A 26001-nucleotide genomic window follows, 5' to 3' on the forward strand; every position below is an offset into this window, starting at 1 on the left:
CCTTCAATCCGCTGGATGGTCAATGGTATACGTAAAAATAGATTTATACCCATGGAATACATTAAACAGTACTTGTGTCCTGCATTCGTGAACAAAATAAGAGTTGTTGTAGTAACCAAACCATAAATGAACCAAATACAGGTAAATAGGTTATTGGATAGCTAAATGTGCCGTTTCACAAATAGTTATGCTCAAATTTAAAATTAGAGCTCTTGTTCTATTTTGAAATAATTAAATTGAAATGATGCAGTATTAACTGTACAATTATCATAACAGTGTTATTAAATTGGCAAATTGTATGCAGAATTTAATACCCGGTAGTCCAGATAGAGATACGTAAGAGTGAGGGAGGATGGCATCTTATGAGGCGTTGGATGGCAAAGTGGCGTAACTCATTTTTAAAAGAATGAGATTAAGCCATTTCCGTGAACTTGAAACCATAACCTGTTGGATGGCAAAGCTGCATATCTCAGAGTTAAAAATAGGCCAAGAGATGGAAGCACAAAAAAAATCATAAATTCGAATTCACGATGACCCTGCACGGTAAAGTGGTGTAAGTCTCAGTATCTCAAAATATCTCAAGTGTGACTTACACCACTTTGCCATCCAAAGCCTCTTATAACAGCACGATTTTCACTTCTCATAAGTATTGTGATGTAAAGACCGAGATATTCTTTCCAGCAATGTTGCATTTTAAATAAATATTATATAAATAAACACTCTCAATAATATCATAAATGTGAACAATTTTATTACTCAGTAGCTGCTCTCCTTGTTCACAACTTTTATTAACTCAAATAAGCATACATTTTATATATTATCCCAAAAATTTAGTAAAGCTGTTAAACGAAATACCAGTAAGTCCTTGAATAATTTGCATGAAATAATTAACTATGAATTTCACGAATTCTACAATCACGTTGCAATAAGAGTTTCCTTTACACTTTCCTGTAACATAAAATACAAAACAAAATTTTAAATTATACTAGTGATCACTAATCTACTTATTCTTATATAGTATGTGTCTAGAATTCACAGCAAAACTCCAAAGTGAATCCCAAACACCTAAATAAAGTTAATATTATATGTGAACATAAAATATCATGTCCTAACTTTCTTAGAAATTACGGATGTTGTTCAGAACTTTAAGAAGCCATTAACATCTATTTAACAGACTTGCACATATCCTGACTGAGATTTTTTAAAAATATATAGGGTGTCACAAATATTCAGGAATTTGAAACACTGTAAGTCTCAAAGAAAATATATAGGCTATTTCAACGAAACAAGGTTTCTGATACAAAGGAAACATGAGTAGCTGGATCCCACTCACGTACAATCATTGTGGAAATTATTATGATGAATCTGAGAATTTCATTCTGATGGCACTCATCCGAAATATTGCAAATCATATCATTTATCTGGTACATAAAATCATCCAAATCTTTCTATTTCGGTGCATATACCTCCGTCTTGATGTCCTCCACCAGTAGTCACATGGCATAAAGCCTGAAGATTTTACGGGCCAAGGTGATAGTCCCATGTGGATAATTGATATCTTCACGAACTGTCGAAATTTAATGGGAAAGTAGATGGCACTATTTTACTAAAATTAATTTCATTAATGAGTCCTAACGTCTGAGGTTCAGCTAGAAGAAATGTATGTAGCATATTACAGTAAATTTGCACCGTTCAGTGTACTCATCGAAAAATGAATGAAATAATAAAGTGGCATTTTGAAACGGAGCACCATACATTGAACTTTGTACTATTCTGAACTATGTTCTGTAGAAAAACGAAAGTGCTGTTTGATCTCTAGAAAGAATCATCAAGATAGTATATATAATGGAAGAAGTACGGAAGTGAACGATGCTTTGTGTCCATTGTTTAAACTCTTGTTACTTACAGGTTAATGAGTGTCCTGATTATAGGTTGTGTTCGTGTGTGTCAATAACAGAATTTTATACATAGAACTCATGGACATCCAAGCCTTAGCCAAAGCACCTTTACTTGGTCAAACTTGCAACAAACGCGCTAGTGGGTAGCTCTGAAAGAAATTACATATTTACACCATTAATATCTGGCCATGAACGTTCCCGGTTTGAATTTTAGTTAGACTTAACGCAAAAGGCAAGAGATAGAAGATGTATCCTGGACAGTCACTCGTTGGTTTTAGTAACTTTTACGCTTTTTTACAGTTTCTGCTTCAAAGTAATGACATTAAAGAAAACACGTCCGATTGTTACTCTATTCATGATTCCGATCTTAGACTTGTGTGTGGACATGGATTCAAACTTATCACATAATATTCAGCAATAATGAAACTGTGCAATAAAGGAGGGTTTACTCAACAGCAAACCTGGTATGGGACTCATCATGTACCCAACAGGTACATACGATATGTGGTCGGCTTGAAATTATGAGGAGAATATGATCTCAGCCCACTCGAATCTGCAATTTAGTGCGATAAATCTGGATAAATCTCAGCAACTTCCTTCAACACAGAGAAGTTTGCCCATGAACTCATCCGAAAGAACTTTGCATTGGAAGCGTGGACTCCAATTCACAGAGCTCCACATCAAGAAAAGGCTCACAAACGTCATAAAACTGTATGTATGTCCCTCTACTTAAATGAGAGCAGCAGAATTTCATTGATTTTCTATGGTCAAACAGACGTTCTGACTTTGTGCTGAGCCATAAGGAAAATTTTCCAAGAGATTTCTGTTGTGGTATCATATTACAATTCAGAAACACTGTCACTCATCTAATCCCATCCAATATTAAAGTTAATGCAGCTTACTTTCAAGAGAATGTCAAGTACCCTCTGTATGGCACAAGCATACCCCATCTGCACGGTGACGAAACTACAAATGTTTGAATCCATATATACTAGTAAAGCTACTTCAAGTATCGCACGCAAGAAAGGAAGGAGAGGCGATATTTTATTGATCCAATTTTCGCCCATCCCTGGAAAATCTAAGGACGTCTCACCAAAGAACTATTTTGAGTTTAGGCTCCTTAAACACATTACAGGATCTTTGGAAATTTACCGATACGGTATGGTGAGACATTCCCCTGCCGAATCTCCACTAGGCTTGCTATAAAGTAACCACGCTGCCGAACACTCGTCTTAGTCCGTCGCAATCATATCAAATACAATTGTTGGTGAAGAGGGGAATTATTGTCAGGTAGGTGGCTCAAAGTTGATTATTTTATGTATTACTTATATTTTCAGGATCGAACAATAAATGTAACTTAATTATTATGCCCATATGCATACAATTTATGTTGTCACGTTATTGTAAATTCCCCAATCTTGTTAGCGTATAAGTAAACAGAAGTTGTTCAAATATGAGACACACACTTATCGATGGCTCACATTGAGATGAACATGATGTGATTGAGTGTTAATCATCACGCGTAATGTTTAAGGAAATTTGTTTTCTTTTTGTAAACATAAAAGTTAATGCTGTATATCAACTGCTCTACCTACTAAAATAAAACAAATAGTTAAGTATACCCTAAACAAGCTTTTCATTATCATAATAGGAATGCCAATATGAGGAATAGTTAACGAAACAAAACCTAAAGTTTTGAGTATCCCTAGGCCTTTCTTTTCGTTTAATTATAATATTGTGTAAAAATGAGACATATACAGTATAAATCGCTAGGTAACATCGAGCTGAATGTAATGAAAGTAGGAAAAGTTAATTTTTCATGAACCAAGTAAAAAGCAATTAATATTCGCAGGTTCACTGCCATGAGACCCAAAATCAGTCTCAAATACTGTAATTCGTGAGGCCATGATAACCACTTTTGTGTCTCACTTCACCAGATGTTTCAAGCCGCGATACCAGTAAATGGGTTTCACTTGTCACTTGTTAACATGGTAAAAAAAATAACCTCTTAGCTCCCGAAGATACTCGTTGTCTGGTCCTAGAAAGCAACCGGCGCTTATAACAATGGCGTCAAAATGGACGTACCAGTTGATTCATTTTCTCAACTTTTTATTACTTGGCCCTACACACAATCTGAATCTGGCCTTGGCAGTCAACCTGTTAATAATAGACAGTATTTATTCTGCTTGAATAGATGGTTTATTTTCTTATGTATTGTGTAAAGTATACTGTCAAGTAGTAGTTGTGTATATATTTTTAGTATTCTAACACACACATAAGAAACAACGAAACACATAACCTTAGCAATGACATACAAACTCGTAACCGTAACATCCATACTCCTAACAGAGATGTACGTACACATTTTTAACAGTGGCATACATATTCTTAATAGTAAAACTCCTAGTTCTAGCAGAGACATATGTACTTCTACAGAAACATACATACACCTAACAGTTACAGACGTATTTCTAACAACGAAACACATATCCCTAACTATAACAGACATACTTCTAATAGTGACACACATATTCCTAATAACACAGTCATACAAAAAATAAATCTTCCGTGCACCGGACCTCAGGATATGGATTCAATGTATTTTGTTACACAGAATCTAAATTTCAAAACCCTAGTACGATTGACCGTGTAAACTCTTTTTTTATAGACGAAAAAGAGTGTTTCCTATCCAAAATAGCTCAAAGTTTTCGCACATAAAAATTTGGAACGGTCAATCGCCTTGAGGTTTCGAAATTTCTATTCTGTGTAACAAAATACATCGAGTTCAACGTCAGTTCGCTGCACAAAACCTTTTTGTATTGCTGTGTTACGTATTTCCTTCCTATCCAAATTCGCTCAAGTTTTTCACCCATAAGAAAAAATTGACACGGTCGATCGCTTGGTGTTTCGAAATTTGGATTCAGTGCAACAAAATACGTAACAAATCCATACCCTGAGGTCCAGTGCACAGAACCTTTATGTGTGTGTGTGTGTGGCTATGTAATGAAATGCATATTTCTCGTAAATGAACAAGAAACGGAACATATTTCATTGTATCTGATACTCACTTAACATGCCTATACTACTTGTTATTGCAGATCGTCTTCCATTTGCTGGGTTACCACGTAACCAAGCTTGAGTAGCTGAAAAAATAGCATAATTATTATTATTGATTACCACGATCAAATTATTGTGTTGTAACCATGTAAATCTAACAAAGTTAATGAAGTTAAAGTGAGCACAACACAAACACTACAATTATAATTTGTTAACAACGTTCCTTCATTCCTTCTTTAAAAGATATGTTTGACTAAGCTTTCGCTAACCATGTTTAAGATTGAATTAGGTACAAAAACGTTTATGATGTTACAGATCAATTATCTATCGAACTTTTATCCTTCCGGAATAAAGATAAATATAGTTACTGATGGTTCGATTTCTAGATAGCTTCCTACCTGAAAAGACTCTACTCGAATACATGAGAAATACGTAATATTCCAAACATTTAAATGGCGGCAACTTGTTTTGTACTAGTTTTATACAATTGTATTCCAATCTATAATAAACTTGAAAATTTTAGTCCACCTATCTTTTTAAAGTCACAATTGTATGTAGAAAAAGTTATAATTTCAACTTGAAATAAATATTTTGAACATCAAAGAAAAATAATCTTCTTTGATATACTTGTGCTTATGTATTCACAATCAAAAGTCCTAGTCTTCCCATAGGGAGAATTAGGTTTAGTAAATACTATATTTATCATCACATGTGTGGCTGCTTGTGTCATACTTTGTACGTTATACCTTCTACAAATACAGTAGGAAGTATAATGTATGTTATAAGGGCATTGTAGTGTACATAGTACTAGTAAGATTTTTCAAGTCTTTAACTTACATCAAAAGTTCAAATTCAAAATTTCATGTCTCTAAACTTAGGGAATTCGAGATAAGGATATCTTATTATAATCAATTTAGCTTCTCCTTTGGCGTAGGATACCCGGGTTCGATTTCCGGCGGGAGATCATGTGGTTCGGATTCCACGTTAATCAGTAGGTCCCGTCCCATATAGCCTCGCTGTTGAAAGGGACGTTAAAGTAAAAATTAACTTAACTCAACTCAACTTAGCTTCTACTGCATTTCCTTTCTATCTCTTTTCTTCCATCGTAGAGCAAATATAAAAACGTTTAAACAGTGTTAAGTGTTATTAAATTATTCTAAATGAAGAGTCTAAAATCGAACTAATTTTTCTAAACTTACGGAATTTCAAGATAACATCTTATTATAATAATTGCAATTCTTGCCATTATTTCTTCTTACTTTTCCCACCTTCTAGATCAAATACGAAAATGGCTGAAAGGCATGTTTAATTAATTATTTTAAATGATATGTCAAATACCGAGTTTCATGTCTCTAACTTGAAGAACTTCTGGTTTGAATTTTTTATTATGATAGTTGTAACCGCATTTCCATTCGAATTTCCAAACTACTTCTTTTAATGTCATTTTACCTTACTTTACGTAGGAACTGTCCAAATTTTAGATTGAGTAGTTTGGCCTAGACATTGATCAGTCAATCATTCAGGGCTTCTTCTTTTACGTATGGTATTTCTAATAAACACCGACAACGTTTGGAAGGTAACTCCTAACAACAAAATTAGACAGAAAATGTAGACCTACCTAATGTTGAAATACTTCATTTCAGTATGTGACAAGCCGAAATTTTTCAGAAACATGCAAAATAGCCTCAATTCGAGAACAATATATCGAAGGGTAAAATGGAATATTCATTACTTTAAATTCTACACTCCATTAATGCACAATTGGATGTGGTGCTCAGTGGTGCTGTAAAAGTGACCTCCAGAGAAACTTGACAATTCTTGGCGTATTTTATCAAAAGTTGAATGAGGAAAATATAAGGGTAATCAAGAATGTTCGGTCGCTTTTTGTGGAGATCTGTGGTAAATTGGCCGCCACACCGTGAGTTGAATACGAATGAAAATAAGGCAAAGGTCAGTTGTTGGTGTTTGTATATTCAATACACTACCTAATTGTGGCAGTTGAGATATACCGTGAACTTGAGTAAGAACAGTGAGCATGGGACCTCCACAGGCCGTCATAAGGCTATGTATGCTATACAAGTTCAAACTGGGGTCAAATGTCACTGCAGCAGGGCGGAAGATATGACAGACCTTTGTTGAGGGTGTCATATTACACGGACAGTGCAGCGGTGTTTTAATAAGATTAAGGACGATGACGAAACACTCGAAGACGCACCACATGCCGGAAGACCAACACATGAACAAAATGAAGATCTTCATGCAGCAATTAATGCGAACAGTGACCAGACATGTGAGGAACTTGGACTATAATTCAATGTAAGAGTAGAAACCATTCAGCAGCACATCTATCGACTTGGGAAGCACTACAAGTCGAGTTGATTGGTCCCACATGATTTGATTCCGTGCCAGAAGAAAACGCGAGCAGACAGCTGTGTTTCTTTTCTGACTCGTCTGAGAAAGGAGCCATTTCTGGACAGGATATTGACATGTGATGAGAAGTGGGTCTTGTACGGCGTCGTCATCATTGGTTAGCACCCTATGAACCGGTTCCAAAACTGCCGAATCCAGCACTCACCAGAAGGTCCTCCTGTGTGTTTGGTGGACTGCTCGCGTTGTTGTGCATCGCGAACTGCTACCGGCTGACCAGAGCATGAATGGAACTGTGTATTGCCAGCAGTTGACCCGTGTTCAAGAAAAATTCAAAACTCTGGAGTGAGCATTCCTGAATCGCAAAGAGGTCCTCCTGCTAAAGGACAACGCTAAGTCTCACGTGGCTAGGATGACACCATTCTACGCCATGGATGGGAAAAACTATTGCATCCACCATACCCCCGAACATTTCACCGTCCGTTTATCACCTGTTCCATTCCTTGGACAATCGTCTTATAGGACGCCTGTTCAAATCTAATAGAGGTGCAAAATGCACTTGATACATTCTTCTCTTCACTGTCCACCAAGTTCTACCGCGATGGAATCCATGCCCTTCGAGAAGGTTGGCAGAAGGTCGTCGATGCTGATGGGGATTATTTTCGATCTTCCAGGCAAGTCTTAGGTGACATATCGATGTTCGAATGTATTGGCTGAAAAAGCGGCAGAACATTCTTGGTTACCTTTATAGTTACATGAATACAACAATTAAAAGAGGTGTTGATGTCTATGCTTATAACAAAAGTCTATATAAATGTATAGACTGAAATAGCTGTACCAACAGAGTAATTCAATAATAGTCACCAGTACTAAGAATCACCAGTATAAGTTTCTAATTTAATGAATAATTCAAATATTTTAATTATACATATAGTAATGACTATGTTAACATGTTATGTGAGTCTATTGCAGGAAAAAATACTTGGCAAACAATAGTTAATATTATAGTCTAGCAGAAATTGTCCAAATTTGGGCCATACCTTGCGTGGAGGTTTGCCTTTTTTTTTTTTTTTTGCTGTTTCTGATAGTTCAAAGCCCATAGAATCGAAATTCGGAAGGTGCCGACTCGGTATTGTTGGGCATTTTTATTTATGTCACCTTTTTCAATATGGCGACCTGAGCATCATTTTTGTTACGAAAAATTCATACTTACTATAGTAATTCACTTACTACTCAGACAATTGCAGTGATGTTTTGCACATAAGTTAAGGTTGACTAAATAAAGTTTTATATCACATTATCATCATCCTAATGTAAGAAGTAAACAGTGTTTCCAACCAAAAATCTTGTAAAAAAATAGAGTTTTGTAAAGTTGAAGCATAATCCACGGTACATGCTAAATAGGATATTGTTAAAATTGTCTAGTACATTTGGTTTATTTCTGACATAAAAATCAAAATATGTAGAGCATCACTCAGTCCAGATAAGTTTTGCTTCTGCACTGCCCTTTTTAAGTAACGTTCACATAGTAATTATTACCTATAAACTGAACTCAATATTAATTTTGAGTATAAATTAAGAGCTACTTTACCAATAAGAAAGCTTTATCCGTTTCAACAAATAGGTTGATTTTTAATCAGTTAAGTATATTTAGTTTATAGAGTAGCTTTCGTCAGTCAGAGTGAGTAACAGTTAGCAACACTGCTACTTCCTAATCTTATCTTAAATAGGAAGGAAGTTGAAGAAAATCTAATTTATAAAAAAGACAGCGCATTCTCATTGGTGATGTAGTCCTTAAGTTACATTCAATATTAATATCAATATGAAACCTATTTGTAGAATTACTGGGATTTAATGCTATTTTGTTAATACTTGCCTTACATCATTATGAAAAACAGTGCTTTCATTGTCAACTTGTTTTTAAAGAAATACATAAACTTCTACATATAGTGACAAAGATAAGAAAATTAATCTTTATAAAATGATGTTTACAAAATGGATTATTTTCCAGCCAACTCTGCTCCAACCGTGTTGAAATTTTGCAAACTGATAAGCTGATTACTTTCGTATTGGGTATTTAGTCATATAACGTCAGGGTCTTCGTCATCGGGAATGCCTTCGTCGGTGAAATCTTCGTCTGGTTCTTCAGTTGTTAAGTTCTTGAGTCGCGTTGCAGAGTTTTGACAGTTTGCTTCACCAATACAGCCACAAAAAGCAGTACAACTTAGGTTAGAAGATGCGCAGTTACACTTGTATGAGCATACAGGGTTTTTTCCACATCCGCACTTAATCATTTGTAGAACTTGTGGCGGAACAACTTCTGTTCCTGTAGGCACCTCTGTTGCTACGAGAACCTTTGTTGAGCTATCGTAACACTATCCATATTGTAAAGGATTAAGAGTAGGACTAGATGGTTCCATTGAGGTCTCCATATTACAATTTGAGCGCATTTCACATATTCTGCAAAGGCTTCAGTTGTTGGTGGCAATGTTTTAAGAGGTAGAGCAAGTACTGCTCTATATTTTCCGGTAACAGCACTGTAGAAGTGAAACCTTACGTGTGTCATTGTATCAAAAGATTTTTTAAATAGCATGATTCTATAAACCGTGTTGCCTTACTGATAATAGAATCCATATTAACATCTAGAAGGCCTTTAAGGAGTAACTCTTTGCCTTCTTGAAGCTTCTTGACTATTTTACCTTTACTAATTCTGTAAATGTTTCCTACACTATCACATCCTGAGAGAGCGTGAGCTGCTAACAGCTGGTCAACTATGTCTTTATGTTTCACAACTATTGCTCCTATGTTTATTACCATCCTGTTTGGTCTTGTCGATTCCATAAGAACATTTGCTTTCAAACTGTAAAGAATATAAAAGTGAAGTAGTAAAAGAAATATATTTGTATCATCATAAATCACTTTTAAGTTTTCGTAGTTGCAATCTAGTGCTCTCTTCACAACATTCTGAGCAATTAGTACACTGTACATCAGCTACATGTTCTATTCGAAGGTCAATTCGTTCCATCACAACACTATTCTTAATTTCAAGAGGCACTGCATGATGACCAATTATGGTGAGCGTTTCCAAATTCTTCTCAGAGAATGGAAACTTTGCTACATATTTGCATATTATGTCTATGAGTTGAACTTTCGTACGCTTGCAAAACAACATGTGGTGCTAGTTGTGACATCAAATGGAAGCGATACTTTCTGGACCCTTTCTCTGACGCTCTTTTAGACCTCGTCATGCTTTTAATGCTGCCTTAGACATATTGATCAAATACTGTATGAGACAAACTATTGAGTGCCTAAGATGTTTCTCCAGACACTCAGAAAACTGAACAACATAATCTCTTCCTGTTCAATTTGCTGGCCATGCAACTATCCATAATATAGTACACTCATCAAGGAATATTTCACCCACTGCAGAATAAAACCTTTGTGAATGTTCTACAGCCAAAATGGTTTTCACCTTTGATTTGCTGGTACTTCTCATCTGTGCATTGTCTTTAAATAAAGCGGTTCGGACAGATGAAAGATCATGCTGAAATAATCTGATATCGAAGTCTCGATTTATAAACATGCCGATTACTCGGCGTACACAAGATTAGAATCGATTATACGCTCACTTGAAATTTTTATAATTTTCTTCAACTTAGCCATTGTGACTACTCTCCTTTCTATCCTATTGTAGAAACCTTCTGGCTATGATTCTTCAAAACTTTTCATCTGAGCTTCTCCAATTGCAACAACATTATTCACGTTAATGTCTTTTGATGAGGTTAATCCAGATAATATATTTATAATTTCTCATGGATGTTGTTCTGGTTGTAGAGGATCTATCAACTGTGCAAGCTTAAGATGTATTTTTTCTCGATCACTGTTATCCAGAATAATTCTTGCTGGAGATTCCTCTTTGTGATGTATTACAATCTTTTGTGAGTCGCAGTTCTTTCATATCCTTCATGTCCTTGTCTATTTGGTTGAAAATGTGTAGACTAAGTGCCCATTTCTTCATTGCATTAGGTTTTAGAGTAAGACAGATTATACCTCTGGACCATGACCATATCGCATAAATATGATTTCTATGTGCATATCACTCCAAATTCCATTCCATACTCCTGGTTTATGTCGCATTATATGTTCTCCTTTCAGAAATCTCTCCATAATATGACGAGAATTTAGGATTTAGGATCAAGATTTCTGGGCTTTCGGCATCTAAGGCCATTTAGCCCTTCACGATTTGAGGGATGACGTTCCCTCGTCGAGCACACAATCCGGTCAAAAGGAAGGAAGAAAGGATTGGGGAAGGATGGAAGCAGCCTGGGACCTATAAGTTAGGTACCACCCCGGAATTAGCCCAGGAAAATCTCATCCAGGGTGGCTGGCCTGGAAAAGCGTGTTACACTTTTTCGACCGAGTGACCCACCGGGAATCGAACCCGGGACCGCTTGCGCCGAAGTTTTTCCATGGATTTTAGACAATACAGACAATATTTTGGGTAGTTGAAGTGATTCGCAACAAACAAAATATGGCAACATTTGTTGGATAGCCCACAAATGCCGTGGGAAATTCCATTCACGCTCTGCTCTGATATAAATCATCATTATGAAAACGGGTTTCATTAAATAATCCAGCCACAATTTACACGTTTTACTTTTTACAGCAGATGCTTCCAAAATTTCCAATATTTTGTTACACTTTCATGAACGTTGTCCTTTCTTATGATCAAAAATGTTTACGCTAGTCATAAATTTGAGTTGGCAACACTGTTAAACAACGTCAACATGAAGTTTTGTTCTATAGTACAAAATTTCCCTTGACAAAGGTTATTTGCTCTACAAAATTTCAAGGTAATTACTGAAGAACTTGCTGATTTAAGAAGCAAATTTGTATCTCCAGAAAAGAAGCTATTAATGCGCAGGGCCCATATTGAAAAGGGCTCCTATATCAAAATGCCCAACAATGCCGAGCTGGCACCCTTCGGATTTCTATTCTATGGATTAAGACCTTTCAAATTCCGTTAAAAAAACTGGGCATACCTCCACGCAAGGTACACCTTAGATTCTGCTAGACTATATACCTCTGGTCATGATAGAATATTATTTTGAAATACCTACTATTTCTATAGGTATCAATTACTAGAGCTTTAGAAACTCCATATACTTACTAATATTCCGAATAACGTTTCTAGTAGTAGATTTTATGAGGTTCATTAACGTACTTGCACTGCTCAGGCCACTTGTATCTAAAGAGTAAATGATGATATTTTTATGATTGTCTATTAATCACTAACATATATAATTTTTAAACAAATACTGAAGAATTTCGAAAACAAAGTTAACTTTTAAGTTTTAGAAATATTCTAAAATAGGATACTTTTTCTATATTTCAACCTGTTAATGTTAACTTGATTACTGTTAGAATTATAGCCCCATATTAATAGCTATAATTTGTGTTAAAATCCTGAAAAGACTTTCTCTCTATTGCGATTTCGTTCTAAATCTCAAAACAGTGAGATTTTATATGCGAAACCTTGAAAGCACAAGACTGCCTGACAAGAAACCTAGCTTCACGGAAAAATCGTAAAAGAGTTACGAATGTTCAGTCAATTAACATCACCTCGTTCACATAAATAAATGATCAATAGAGCAAAATATACTTTACCTAAACACTTCGTGGATTAAATATTAGGCTACATAAACTAAAAGTTCTGGACAATAATGAAAATGATATATGTTTTCTGCAGACATCAACGTCACACCGGGAAGTGACCAGCTGTCGTCATACAGGGTTGGTATCTGATAACTTTATACAAAAATTGAAGCGAAGTTGTGATATGTTAGTTCAAATTTTCAACTCTGTAGTGAATTGAGGAAGGTTTATTGGATACACCCATTTGCTTTGGTCCGTTTGGTAAACTGATATCTACCATTTAACAGAAAACTCCTCAAGCGAATAGAAGTCAACTTCTAGTACTCAGTGTTGGCATCATAGCATGAAGGAGAGGACACATCCTGTCAACTTGTTGCCAAAAAGCGTCTTGACGTAACAAGGTAATCAATCCCACGGTATTACTATAAAATTCAGAGTCCAATCCATGATCTGGAAACCCACTAGAAACCAGTCTGGAGCTGCAATCACATCACAATTCTCTTCAGATGAATTCCTAGCCACACAAAATAATGTCTAATACAAAATTATAGTTTTAATGTTACTTTTATGAAGTTTTTGTTGCCTCGACATAGATTTAACTTTGCCTTAGATAATAATAATAATAATAATAATAATAATAATAATAATAATTATTATTATTATTATTATTATTATTATTATTATTATTATTATTATTATTAAACACTTATACGTGCCTGTATAGGTAGACACAATATGAAAGAGATATTTTCGTAAAGTAATTGTTTTACAATAAATTTAATTGAATAATAAGCAAAAAACTTATCAAAATAAATTAATTGGTTTCTGATTTTAGAGCTCTTGTCCATTATTCTCTACTTGTAACGTTTAATTATTTTCTGTTTTAATTGCTTTTTAGAGGTGATTAATATACTTCTAAACAGGCCTGTAGCCAGGGAGGGGCTAGAGCGGGCAATGCCCGCTCTAAAATATTTTTTGCCCGCTCTGAAAGGGATATTTTTTGTCCAGAAGTTTCAAATTATTTCATCAAATCCCAAACAGGAAAATCTTGTGATTTTATTTACTAAATAAAATTGAACTTAGCGCGCATTTACTACTACTAACAAATGAAATTGAACGTGGCATATATTTCTACAAAAAACAACAGCTATTCTTATTGCTAGATAGATACATGGGCGGCGATTAGGGGGGCAAAGGGGGGCAGTTGCCCCCCACTTTTTTGAAATGACCTATCAATGTATATAATTTCATTTGGAAATATAAAGTTTTTGTATGTATTAATGGTTCATAAAATAAAAATGGTGCCATAAAATATTTGCCGTTCCGTGAGTACGTACTGGTTGTCTTCCCGTACAGGGAAGAAAGCTACATGAATTGCGTTTTAATTGCCACGGAAAATGGCCCAAAAATTAACATACTGGAGTGTCACAATTCGAGTGTGCTTTCATTTCTTCTTACAAGGGCTCGATATGTTAGTCAGTTGCTTTAGAACTAAATGAGATAACATTTCGCAAAAATGAAGTTCTTCACAAGCAGTGTTTCTTTCAGAAACAATGTACCGGGGCGCACACTTAGTATTCCGGGGGAGCACTGCTGGTACTATTCTATTTATTATTATATTATAGACGTATTATTTTGGTCTCGTTCGGGGGGTGGCATACTCTCAGAGCTTCGGGGTGCCTCCCAAAAGCATGTCTGAAAGAAACACTGTTCACAAATTATTCTTTAATTGCACAAAAATCGACATTCCTTAAATGTCTTTTCTTCTTTCTAATGGTAAGGAATATTTTGATTTGATTTTTTTGAGTTTAACATCCCGTTCAGCAGTGAGGCTATATGAGACGTGGACCTAGTGATTAACGTGGAATACAAACCACATGAACTCCCGCCAGGAATCGAACCCGGGTCTCCCACGTCAAAGGCGCGGCATTGTTTTGCAGTGTAATATATGAATTTACTGATATATATACAGTATACAATTTAGTGAATTCAACATAATTATAGGGGGGCGCGGTGGCTCAGTGGTAGAGCGTTCACCTCCGGTGCTTGGGGTCCCTGGTTCGATCACAGCTCGCGCCGTGTGGACTTTGTGGTGGACAAACACCGTGCTCGTGGGTTTTCTCGGGGTTCTCCCGTTTCCTCCCACTTTCTTCATTCCACCATTTCACTCATTTCTCATTATCACCGTCTCCTTTAGCCTAACCGGCATAACCGTGGGACGTTAAACTTAAAAATTTCATTTTTTTCAACATAATTATAGGTTTTAGGTAGGGATGCGCACGAGACGAGTCGAGAAAGAATTTTCCTGACAAAATTCGAGTCGAGACACAGCTCTTCCAATAGAGAAGAATACATTTTTCGAGTCGAGACATCACTTTTACAGCACATTTTCGAGACGAAACAGCCTCAAATCTTGTCTCGTGGACATCCCTAGTTTTAGGATTATTTTCCATAACTGGAGTGTGTAGTGATTCTAAGTATTGTTGAGTTTTGATGTATTCCAAGAAAGTGAAAACTGTACCTAATGGCAACGAACATTTTTCGGGAAGCTGCATAAGTATTTCTTTAAATGTCGCAGCATATGCTTGTAGTATTTACTGTTTTTCTAAGAGTAATAACATGTAATAACATGCATGGAATTAAAATATAAGTTGTTCATTAATTCCCAGTTTCAATATAACTTTTGCGAAACAAGCCTCATTTTTCATTTCTGTTCGATTAATATTATCCTTTCTGTTTGTTTTGCGAATTTATCAAATAAGTCCCTAATCTGACCACACAATTTTCCAGACAGAATTTTAAGATGTTCATGAGCAAGGAATCAAATCTCTTCTTACACCTTCGTTGTTTAAGAGTACAAAGGGCTAGTATCTACTTGTGTTGCTCTTGTCAATTTACTTAGTAAAATATGAAACGCGATATACGGTATTTTAACTGGAAAATACAGTATCATAATAGTTATACAACCTTTCGTCAAACAAAATGTTAGAAACAACCAAAAACTAACATTGATATACAAATATTGAGATCATATCTTGCCCCCCCACTTTTGACGTCCAACCGCCGCCACTGGATAGATATATTCAATAATCTCCCATATATTACTTTTCCTCATTCCAAGAGTTTGAAGAATCACAACCACGACAAGCATTCAAGGCGTTGGACAAGATGCCCTTCCAAAGAATACCCATATGAAAATTGACCCGAAAACAGGCTATGTTACATGACTGTGAGTGCCTGGCTTGTGCATGTGTAACATTGCAGGTAAAAAACATTTGTCTTGACAGTACATGTCCCACGTGTGCCTGTAATTAACGTGTAAAACATGCAACATGTTCATGTTCATTACAGTGCAAGGAAAACGCATGTCTCATATATGAAACTGGTACCGAAACTGTGATGTCTGGAGAAAACGCACATGCGCCTCTAGAGTACTCAGATACAAAAAAAAAAAAAAAAAAAAAATCAGTGGGGAATTCGGAAGTTTTGTTTATTGTAAAAGCGGCAACAATGCTGTTTTTCACGTGATTTGAAAATGAAATGAAAATGAAATTTTTGAGTTTTAAGTCCCACGCTTATACCGGTTAGGCTAAAGGAGACTGTGATTATGAGAAATGAATGAAATGGTGGATTGAAGAAAGTGGGAGGAAACAAAAGAACCCCGAGGAAACCCACGCACACGGTGTTTGTCCACCACAAAGTTCACTTGGCAGGAGCAGGGTTTGAACCCGGGATTCCATGCACTAGAGGTGAACGCTCTGCCACTGAGCCACCGCGGCCCTCACGTGATTTGTTCCTTTGCGGGGAGCACCCACGAAAATAAATCAATGATTGTAAAATGTTTCTAAATAGCAGTTTGCATCGGCTCACTTTGTGTTTTCTGAGTGGCCTCGAACCATTTGTTTCACGATTTGTTTACAAATATACGAAATGAAGAAAACGTTAATTCCTTATACGCACTCAGAGAAAAAAAATCAAGACGACAGCAGAACACCGAACCTATTATTTTAAAAAGATTTTGTCACACACCATTATAATTGCGCGCAATAATAAGTAGCAGAGTGCTTAGCGAATTTCAGAAGAAAACAAAAACAGTAGAAAATGAACTACAGGCAAATGTACCTCGCCAGACGTTTCAAATTACTCTACTGACTATTATAACGCCATAAATATGAAGCAGGCATCCATCAAGTCATTTTTTGGTGCAAAAGCTATCGAAAATGAAACTAATTCAGAAGCAGGGTCATCTGTATCAACATGTGTAGAAGGTCAAGAAAAAACTAAACGTCAAACATCTGATTTCCACCATGTATCAGACCTTGGTGATACAAAACCCGTTCAGCCGCATCTTGCAAATTTTCCAGGTTCCAGCATTTCTGATTCAATTCGACGATTTCGTCCAATATGGTACAAAACGTGGGATTGGCTCGAGTATTCTGTTATGTTAGATGCTGCCTTTTGCTTCCCATGCCGGAAATATCCGTCAAGAAACAGTGATCCCTCATTTGTGCAGAATGTTTCAGAGGTGGAAGCATGTAACCGAGAAAAATAAGAGATTTTCTCGACACGCCGATTCTGAAACTCATAGGCCCTGTGACTTGCTACTTGGAGCAACGGAAATGTGAGGACTCTTGCCAAATGGTCGTGAAGAAGGTGTGTAGTGATGTAATTATGAAAAGGTACTATGTGAAAAGGGTGATGGAAGTTATTCAATTCTTGCCTGTGAATCAGTTGTCCTTTAGGGGAGATTCTGGGTGTGAGCAACTCGGAAAACAATCAAGTGGTTTGTTCTTAAATTTGTTTGAATTTAGTATTCGTAAAGATCCGAAATTAGGAGAAACTATCAAAACTATCCCTGACAATGCAACATACACTAGTCCGGATATTCAGAACGAGATAATTCATTTCATGACAGAATCTGTTAAGAGGAAAATAGTAAATGAAGCAAACGAAAGTACATTTTGTTCATTACTTGCAGATGAAACCAGAGACAAGCAACGAATCGAAGATTTGTCTGCCGCAATTAGGTACCTTGTGAATTTTAAAGTGCAAGAAAGATGAGTAGCTATACTGAAGTTGGACAAACAAGACACTGCCAGCATTAAGAACGCCATTTTAGATTGTTTAAGAAAAGTAGAATTCAAAACCGACACGATAATAGTACAGTGCTACAATGGAGCACCTGTCATGAGTGGAAAGAAAAATGGAGTGCAAGCTCTTTTGTCTGAGGATTTGAAGAGGAACATTTTGTTTGTTTACTGTTTCAATCACCAATTACATTTAGTTATTTGTAGAGCCATTGACACAATCCCTGAACTGAAAGAGTTTTTTGATATTTGTCAACAACTATATTACTTTTTAAGAAAAGGACACGTTGCAGCAGATTACGCAGGAAGGAGTTTAAAGTGATTGTTGGAACAACGTTGTACTGGACATCTTGACACAGTGACTGTAATTCATGACGACAGGTTTCACATATTAAACGCACTGATGGCAATTCAAACTTCCAGTGAAGAACACGCTCAATGAAAGTTGAAGCTACCGGTTTACTACACCAGATCTCCACTAAGACTTTTTGTTTCCCTACTGAGCTCATGTTCAGGGTCTTGGATATCTAAAACCGACAAATGCACTCCTACAAAGAAGCGATTTGGACATTGACACCGCTGTGAAGTTAATAGGATCGGTAAAGGAACAACTCAGGTCTTGCTGGCAAGACGAAGGAATATTTGAAAATATCCTTCACGATGCAATGAAGGCATATGCCTTAAACACTTCAATTCATCAACCATTCAAACGCAAATGCACACTCCCCAGTCGGTTAGCTGATAGGGTTGTTGATTTGGAAGGCATAAATTTGGATAAGGAAAAGGAAGACGAGAAGGAGCTGAAAAGATTATTTTGCGAAGTTCTCGATATCTCCTTCGAAGAAATGCGGCGCAGATTCAGTGAGACAGGAAAAGCTGTGATTGGTGCCATTCACCACTTACTGAGCGAGAAAGGAAGTGAAGAAAATTTGAAACCTCTGTGTGATGTTGTAAAGTACAAAGACCTGCATTGCAAAGTGCTTCAGAATTTGAAGCAGGAAATAGATCTAGCAAATCGACTGATCAACAAGACATCATCTCTGGAAGAGCTCACAAAACAAATTGGAAAATATGGCGAGGCTTTCTCGAGGCTTACAGAAGCTGCTCTAATTATTCCGTCTTCTACGTCCACGGTCGAAAACTGCTTCTCACATCTGACAGCTCTCCTTCGACCTCAATGTCTGTCTATGGGACATGAAAGAAAATCGGAGATCGTTCTCCTGGTTTACAACAAAGATATTCTCCGTGCACTAGATCTAGACCAGCTTGTAATTGAATTTGCGAAGTGCTCACGCAAACTCCTTTTGATGTAATTACTTACATAAGGACTGTAAAAACTATTTATTTTACTTAAGTCAGGGTTGTTTCTTAATTTTTATACATAAAAATATTCCATAATCTACTTGTAATAAAGGTATTGTAGTTCCAAAATACTCGAATTTAGATAACAGTAGATAATTGTTCCTAAAATAAATTATTTTTTTTTTACTTTTAGTACTACTTAGTGTATTAAAATATATATTGAATTATATACCACCATTTTAACAAAAATGTTAATGGTGATGTTTGATAGTCGTGGATTTGGTACTGAAATATTTATCAGCATAATAAAGTGTTTCAACTTTCTTAAAGATTCCATAAATAATAAATAAATATATAAATGAACATAGACATTGACAACGACAAGCGCCTCAAGGAAAAGTATGCACAACGTTTCTCGGCACTGACAGCAGTTGATGCCTTGATCCAGCTGTTTATGCGGGCAAAATTGTAAATTAGGTGACTAACGAAACAGTTCTCTATTCTGAGATCAATCTCTCTGGTTCAGAGCGTGTTGTCCAATGAACATCATACGTTAATCTCAATATTGCTGTGAATGTAATGTATTTTTTCATTATATACTGTATATTCAAAGAACTAAAAACACTGATCACATATGAATCAGAAAATGCTTGAAAGTAGCTCAAAATATCAAATCTAGTACAACTGCTGAAAATAACTTTGTAAATGATTGCCTCCATTGAGAGACCTTCTCCAATTCTCCTCATTCCAACATCTTCTTTCTGGAGGAAAGAAGATCTTGCTTATCACACTGAGTATGCATAGAAATTGTAATTGAACTTGAAACAAGAAAACGCTTGAGCCTTGCCGGAACTCGAACCCGGGTCCACCAACTAGAAGTTCAATGTTCTAACCACTCACCCACCGCGCCATTTAAACTTCCACTCAAACTAATAAATAGTTCAAGTCGTTACATGGAAAAATATAAACAAGATACTCAAATATAACAAAAAAACAAATATAAACAAAATATAAATACAAATATAAATAAGAAAATATAAGCAACTTGTGTGAGTGTCTTAATGACTTACTCGAGATTTCCTTGTTTAACTCAAAAACGAGTTATATATACGTTGCTCAATGAAGAAAGTATCACGAAATGTTCTTCAAGTTGACCTTACATTATCGGCAAAGCCGCAACTTGTGGGAGCAACTGCCCCCCAGAGAAGCTCCCCGCCGTTCGAGAGGCCCATTTTCAGGTAAAATTTTCTTACTCCGTATACGATACCAACATGAAATTAGAAATGAAGCATCAAATAGGGTCACAACACTACATAAACAAAACACCACACAAATTTAAATAGAACAAAAATGGGTCGTGGACCCATTTGAGAAATATTTATTCGTATGGCTTTGAGATTTATAAATATTGTCCCCTTAATAATTCTGTCATGTATGGAATGGACCCTGGGAGTAACTAACGGAACCGCAGACCTTGCCGTAAGGGAGGGCCCACAGGCTCCGGAGGTCGCATAAAGATTAAGAGAAAGCTGGAGAGAGGGGGCCCTTTTTAATCAACTTTTTCCAGAGGCCCAAAGAAGCTTATTAAAGCTTGCCCCCCCAAAAAAGTTGAGTTCGTTTTGAGTTTGTCCCGTTCGGCAGTGAGGCTATATGAAACATGGATCTACTGATTTACGTGGAATCCGAACCACATGAGCTCCCGCCGGGTCTCACACGCGGAAGGCCCCCCATAAAAGAATCTATGTTACGGGACTGGTCATCAGTTGCAATGATGGCCCCGATTTAAATTACATTTCGTCTTTAATATAACTTTTAATTTCCAAAGAAGAAAAGACGACAGAAACTATTTTCACATTCTTTAAATTGTATCAACACGTGTAGAAATAGACAGCTCTATGTTTATGTTCCATAACTACTAGTTTATTTTCTTATATTCATATGAGGAGTTTGTGGCAAATTGAACCGGTGGCACTAGCCGAGTGATCCCGGGCGTTCGGCTTCTGATCATGAGGCGCAATCCACTAGGGGTTCGAATTCCTCAGAAGACCAAGGTCGGAACTTTAATTGTCCTCAGTATTTCTGTGTTCGTGTTTCTGTAATGTTTGGAATACGTCGAAAGCACATGAGGTGCCAGTGGCGAACAATACTCCGGTTGGGCCGATTTCTTAAAAAAAAATTGTGACAGCAGGAAACTCTCATTACAGCTACTTGGGTTCAAATCCCGTCATTGTAATTAGTTCTGAATGGGAAGATAATTTTTATGTAACTGATGTATTATTATTATTATTATTATTATTATTATTATTATTATTATTATTATTATTATTACCACAGAAGGAAAGAAAAAGTAACATAGTCGAAGGTACTCATACGAACAGAAAAGATATAGAGTATGTCAGATGTTGTATAGGTTTACACATGAACGCAATAATATTATTACGTTTACGGATTTACAGGTAGAATTATCATTTTATGACAAGAAATGGAATATAAAGATTTGTTAGCTGATAACAGAAATGCATTTTGTTTCGCCCTTCTTCTAAGTAGAAAGATGAGGTGACATCTTAAATAGGATCATTCTCGTGACTAGCGATTCCTATTGTAAGTTCGATCACAATTTGCAATTTGTGCACAGCTACGAACAATTCCTTTTAACACATTTTTGGCAGATACTACAGCAGTAAGGACGTGTTTAGCCCTTATGTGTTCATCAATTCTTGTCCAAAGACGTTACTTGCCAGACAGTTACGAAGGTTGATACAGATGACGTAATTTTGTGTTATTAGCGTTTCACCTGTAAAGGAGGTTGTCTCGCCTTTTAGACCCAGAGAAACTGAATAATTTTCATGTTAGTATACATCAGAAGTATCCGTTTTGTAGATTGTAAAAATTTACTGAATTGCCACACCCGGAATCGAACTCGCGTCCCCAAAATTACGAAACTAAGGCTTAAGCCACTACACTGACACATCACTGTTCTGGGAGAAGCAAAAGTTGAGCTGTAGTGAATTCAGTAATTACACACTTTTACGATTCCAGTGTGATAATGCTGAAACTTTCTGATTTCAGTCATGATAAAATAGCGAAGTATTATGCAGAAAGAATAGTCCAGAGAAGTCAACTTTAAATTGACAACTCATATGTACGAAGACGCTGCCGTATGCTCTCGCCTCGGGCCATGATTTTTCACTGCACGGCATTGGAAATATACTTATATTGATTGCAATGTGGTGTTTCTGGGCACTGAATTATGTTTTTAAGGTAATTAATTTAACGACCCTTCCTCAGTACCTTGTTTCATATTTTTACGATTTGATTACATTAAGGTGTCTAAAAAACACTAAAAGAAAATACCAGAAATATACCCCGGAGGAGGCTCCAAACATCAACCTTATTATTATTTGGTGGGTGTTTTTCCAACTTCGCCGCGGAGGCGAAGAAGGAGACTTCGATTGTAAAGGCATAAATCATTGAGATCGTTTTAATTTGTTCAATCAGAGTGCTCTTTTAATCGTATATATAAGACGATAAATGTTTGGGATAAGATAAAATGCATTCGCCATGTAATTTTATAACAAAATGACGCGTGTCTATTTACTTGATTTCATGGTTCTCCCATACACACTTTCAAATGATCGACGACAGCTGCCATCTAAATTCATTCAATTATCGCACTCAAGATTTTTCACTTCATGATTTTAAGGCACAGGTTACTCTTGACCCCCGGAGCTCACTTTAGGAACAATTCTCCAGGAAAAAATAATCTATTATATAAAAGAGAACGCACAAATCCTTTGTTAGCTCATCACGCTAATACGGCTGAACCAATTTCTTTCATTTTTGGGGGGTTATTAGGATTTGGACCCTAGATGGTTTTTATCATATCACTTTAATTTTTAATTACCAGTGTCTTGAGATAATTGACCATTCAAGTGTCCATAACGTACAAATCCTTTGTTAGTTCATCATAGGTATAAAAATAAACGTATTTATATGCAACCCGCATGACCGTGTCACTCGGCGGGTTAACATAAATGACAGGCGATATAATGTTAACATTTACTGGAATCTACTATGGTTTTTATCATATCACTTGAAAGCGAAAAAGTAAAAATTATCTAAGTAACAAAGTTTATTGCGTTCCGGGGTGACCGCAGCGAAGCGGGGCGGGTTAACATAAATGACAGGCGATATAATGTTAACATTTACTGCAATCTTCTATGGTTTTTATCATATCACTTGAAAGCGAAAAAGTAAAAATTATCTAAGTAACAAAGTTTATTGCGTTCCGGGGTGACCGCAGCGAAGCGGGGTGAACGCTGCTAGTATATAATAATAACCGCATGCACATGACTGGCGATAGTTCGTGTTGGTCCCTTCGCGATACTCCTTGACGAATCGAAGGAGCGCGGACCAAAACGAAGTCCTCGCTGCGACGCGGTGGTAGCTTCAACACCCTGCCCTCGACGAAACCCTGCCGGGAGCGGGACACTAGCGGCAATCATTCGACTTGTCTCTATATTGACGATCGGCGTTTACCCGCAAGTGGGCCACTAGGTGTTGGCGAGGTTTACGGCATGGGGTAGGTCCAATTTCATATAGCCTCGCTGGTGAAATTGACGTTACACTCAAACTCAACGCAACTCAACTCAACAAAAAATACAGTGCTTCGCATCATATATCCATATATCCTTAGTATGCGCTTTATAATAATTGCTAAAAGCTTGTTTATTATATGAAGCGCTTAGAGCACAGAGCAATTAACCCATAAAGTTGTGAGAAAAATAGACATAAAATTTGTAATGTAAGCTTCTTTATGTTGGTCTACGTACCTTGATTTGAGAGTTTCAAATTTAATCCGCTTTTCCACTGAGAAGTATCGATAATTCAACAAGGAAATAATTAGACCATGATAATCTAATTGACATTCATCATCAGTTTGCCCATGAGGAACACTTTACCATTTTATATGGTAAAGATCAGATCGATCATTATTGTAACAGAGCGGTGTTGAAGGATTGACCGTAGAAATTCAAACTCCGATTAGTTAGAATTTGACAACCTGGTTTTATTACAAGTATAAACTCTTTAGTCGGTAGAAAATAGGACATGCATCATGTGTCAGAGTTGATGACGATATGTTTTGGTGGGTCAGTGGTTGATGGTGGGTGGTGGCTCGTAGTGGGTCATGTTGGGTAGTGGGTCAGAGTGGGTCGCGGTGGGCGGTAGATCAAGTTTTCATGCACCCATGCCATCTCTGATCAAAATTGTAAAACCAAACAAATAGCAATACTACTACACAAAACGCTCAACACCTTAGCTATTCATGACGTAACTATTGCATGATCCGAATAATTCTAGTATATCCACAAATCATCATTTGTCACATTTTACCGAAATGCGTCATGAGTTTTCCGGCAAACTGAAAACGCCTTTACAGCTCCATCTTTTCCTTCTAACAGAACAGTGATGTGTTAGAGTAGTGGCTTAAGCGTTAGTTTCGTAATGTTGGGGACGCGAGTTCGATTCCGGATGTGGCAATTCTGTAAATTTTTACAATCTACAAAACGGATACTTCTGATGTATACTAACATGAAAAATATTCAATTTCTCTGGATTTAAGAATTGAGACGATCTCCTTCACAGGTGAAACGCCAATAACACAAAATTACATCATCCGTATCAACTTCATTCGTTATCGTCTGGCAAGTAAAGTCTTTGGACAAGAATTGATGAATACATAAGGGCTAAACACGTCCTTACTCCTGTAGTATGGGCCAAAATGAGTTCCAAGGAATTGTACGTAGCTGTGCACAAATTGCAAATTGTGATCGAACATGCAACGCTACTCACGGGAATGATATTATTTAAGATGTCACCTCACCTTTCTACTTAGAAGAAGGGCGAAACAAAATGCATTTCTGTTATCAGCTCACAAATCTTTATATTCCATTTCTTGTCTAAAAATGATAATCCTATCTGTAAATGCATAAACGTAATAATATTACTGCGTACATGTGTAAACCTAAGAAACATCTGACATACTCTGTATCTTTTCTGTTCTTATGAATGTCTTCGACTATGTTACTTTTTCTTTCCTTCTGTGGTAATAATAATAATAATAATAATAAAGGAATGTCATAATTACAACATCAATTACATAAACATTATCTTCACATTCAAAAAAATTAATAATTGCTGCGACGAAATTTGAACCCTGCTAGCTGCAATGGGAGTTTCCTGCTTTCACAATTTCTTTTAAACAAATTGCCCCAATCGGAATATTGTTCGCCACTGGACCTCATGTCCTTTCGACGTATTCCAAACAGTACTGGAACACGAACACAGAAATACTGAGGACAGTTAAAATTCCGATCTTGCTCTTCAGAGGAATTCGAACCCCTAGTGGATTGCGCCTCATGATCAGCAGCCCCATGATCATGTGTCTTCAATTTGACACAAATTCCTCATATGAACATAAGAAATAAACTAGTACTTATGGAACATGAACATAGAACTGTCTATTTCTACACGTGTTGATGCAATTGAAAGAATGTGAAAACAGTTTCTGTCGTCTTTTTTTCTTTGGAAATTAGAAGTTATATAAAAGACGAAATGTAATATAAATCGGGACA

At 36.5% G+C, this 26001-nt stretch overlaps 1 protein-coding gene across 2 annotated transcripts in view; it reads right to left on the bottom strand.

The window, feature by feature from the left end:
- Positions 1–768: 768 nt before the first annotated feature.
- The window catches only part of LOC145683442 (uncharacterized), a 207104-nt gene continuing 181871 nt past the window's right edge, over positions 769–26001 (bottom strand). For both annotated transcript variants that reach the window (XM_081754781.1, XM_081754780.1), the window contains 3 exons: positions 12493–12570; positions 4967–5041; positions 769–948 (listed from right to left, as the gene is read on the bottom strand). In XM_081754781.1, coding sequence (XP_081610907.1) covers positions 818–948; positions 4967–5041; positions 12493–12570 — 284 coding nt within the window. In that variant the 3' untranslated portion in view covers positions 769–817. The remainder of the gene's footprint in view (positions 949–4966; positions 5042–12492; positions 12571–26001) is intronic.

This window comes from Thermobia domestica, chromosome 4 (genome assembly GCF_964235325.1).
Source record: "Thermobia domestica chromosome 4, izTheDome1.hap1.1, whole genome shotgun sequence".
In the NCBI taxonomy this organism is placed as follows: Eukaryota; Metazoa; Arthropoda; class Insecta; order Zygentoma; family Lepismatidae; genus Thermobia; species Thermobia domestica.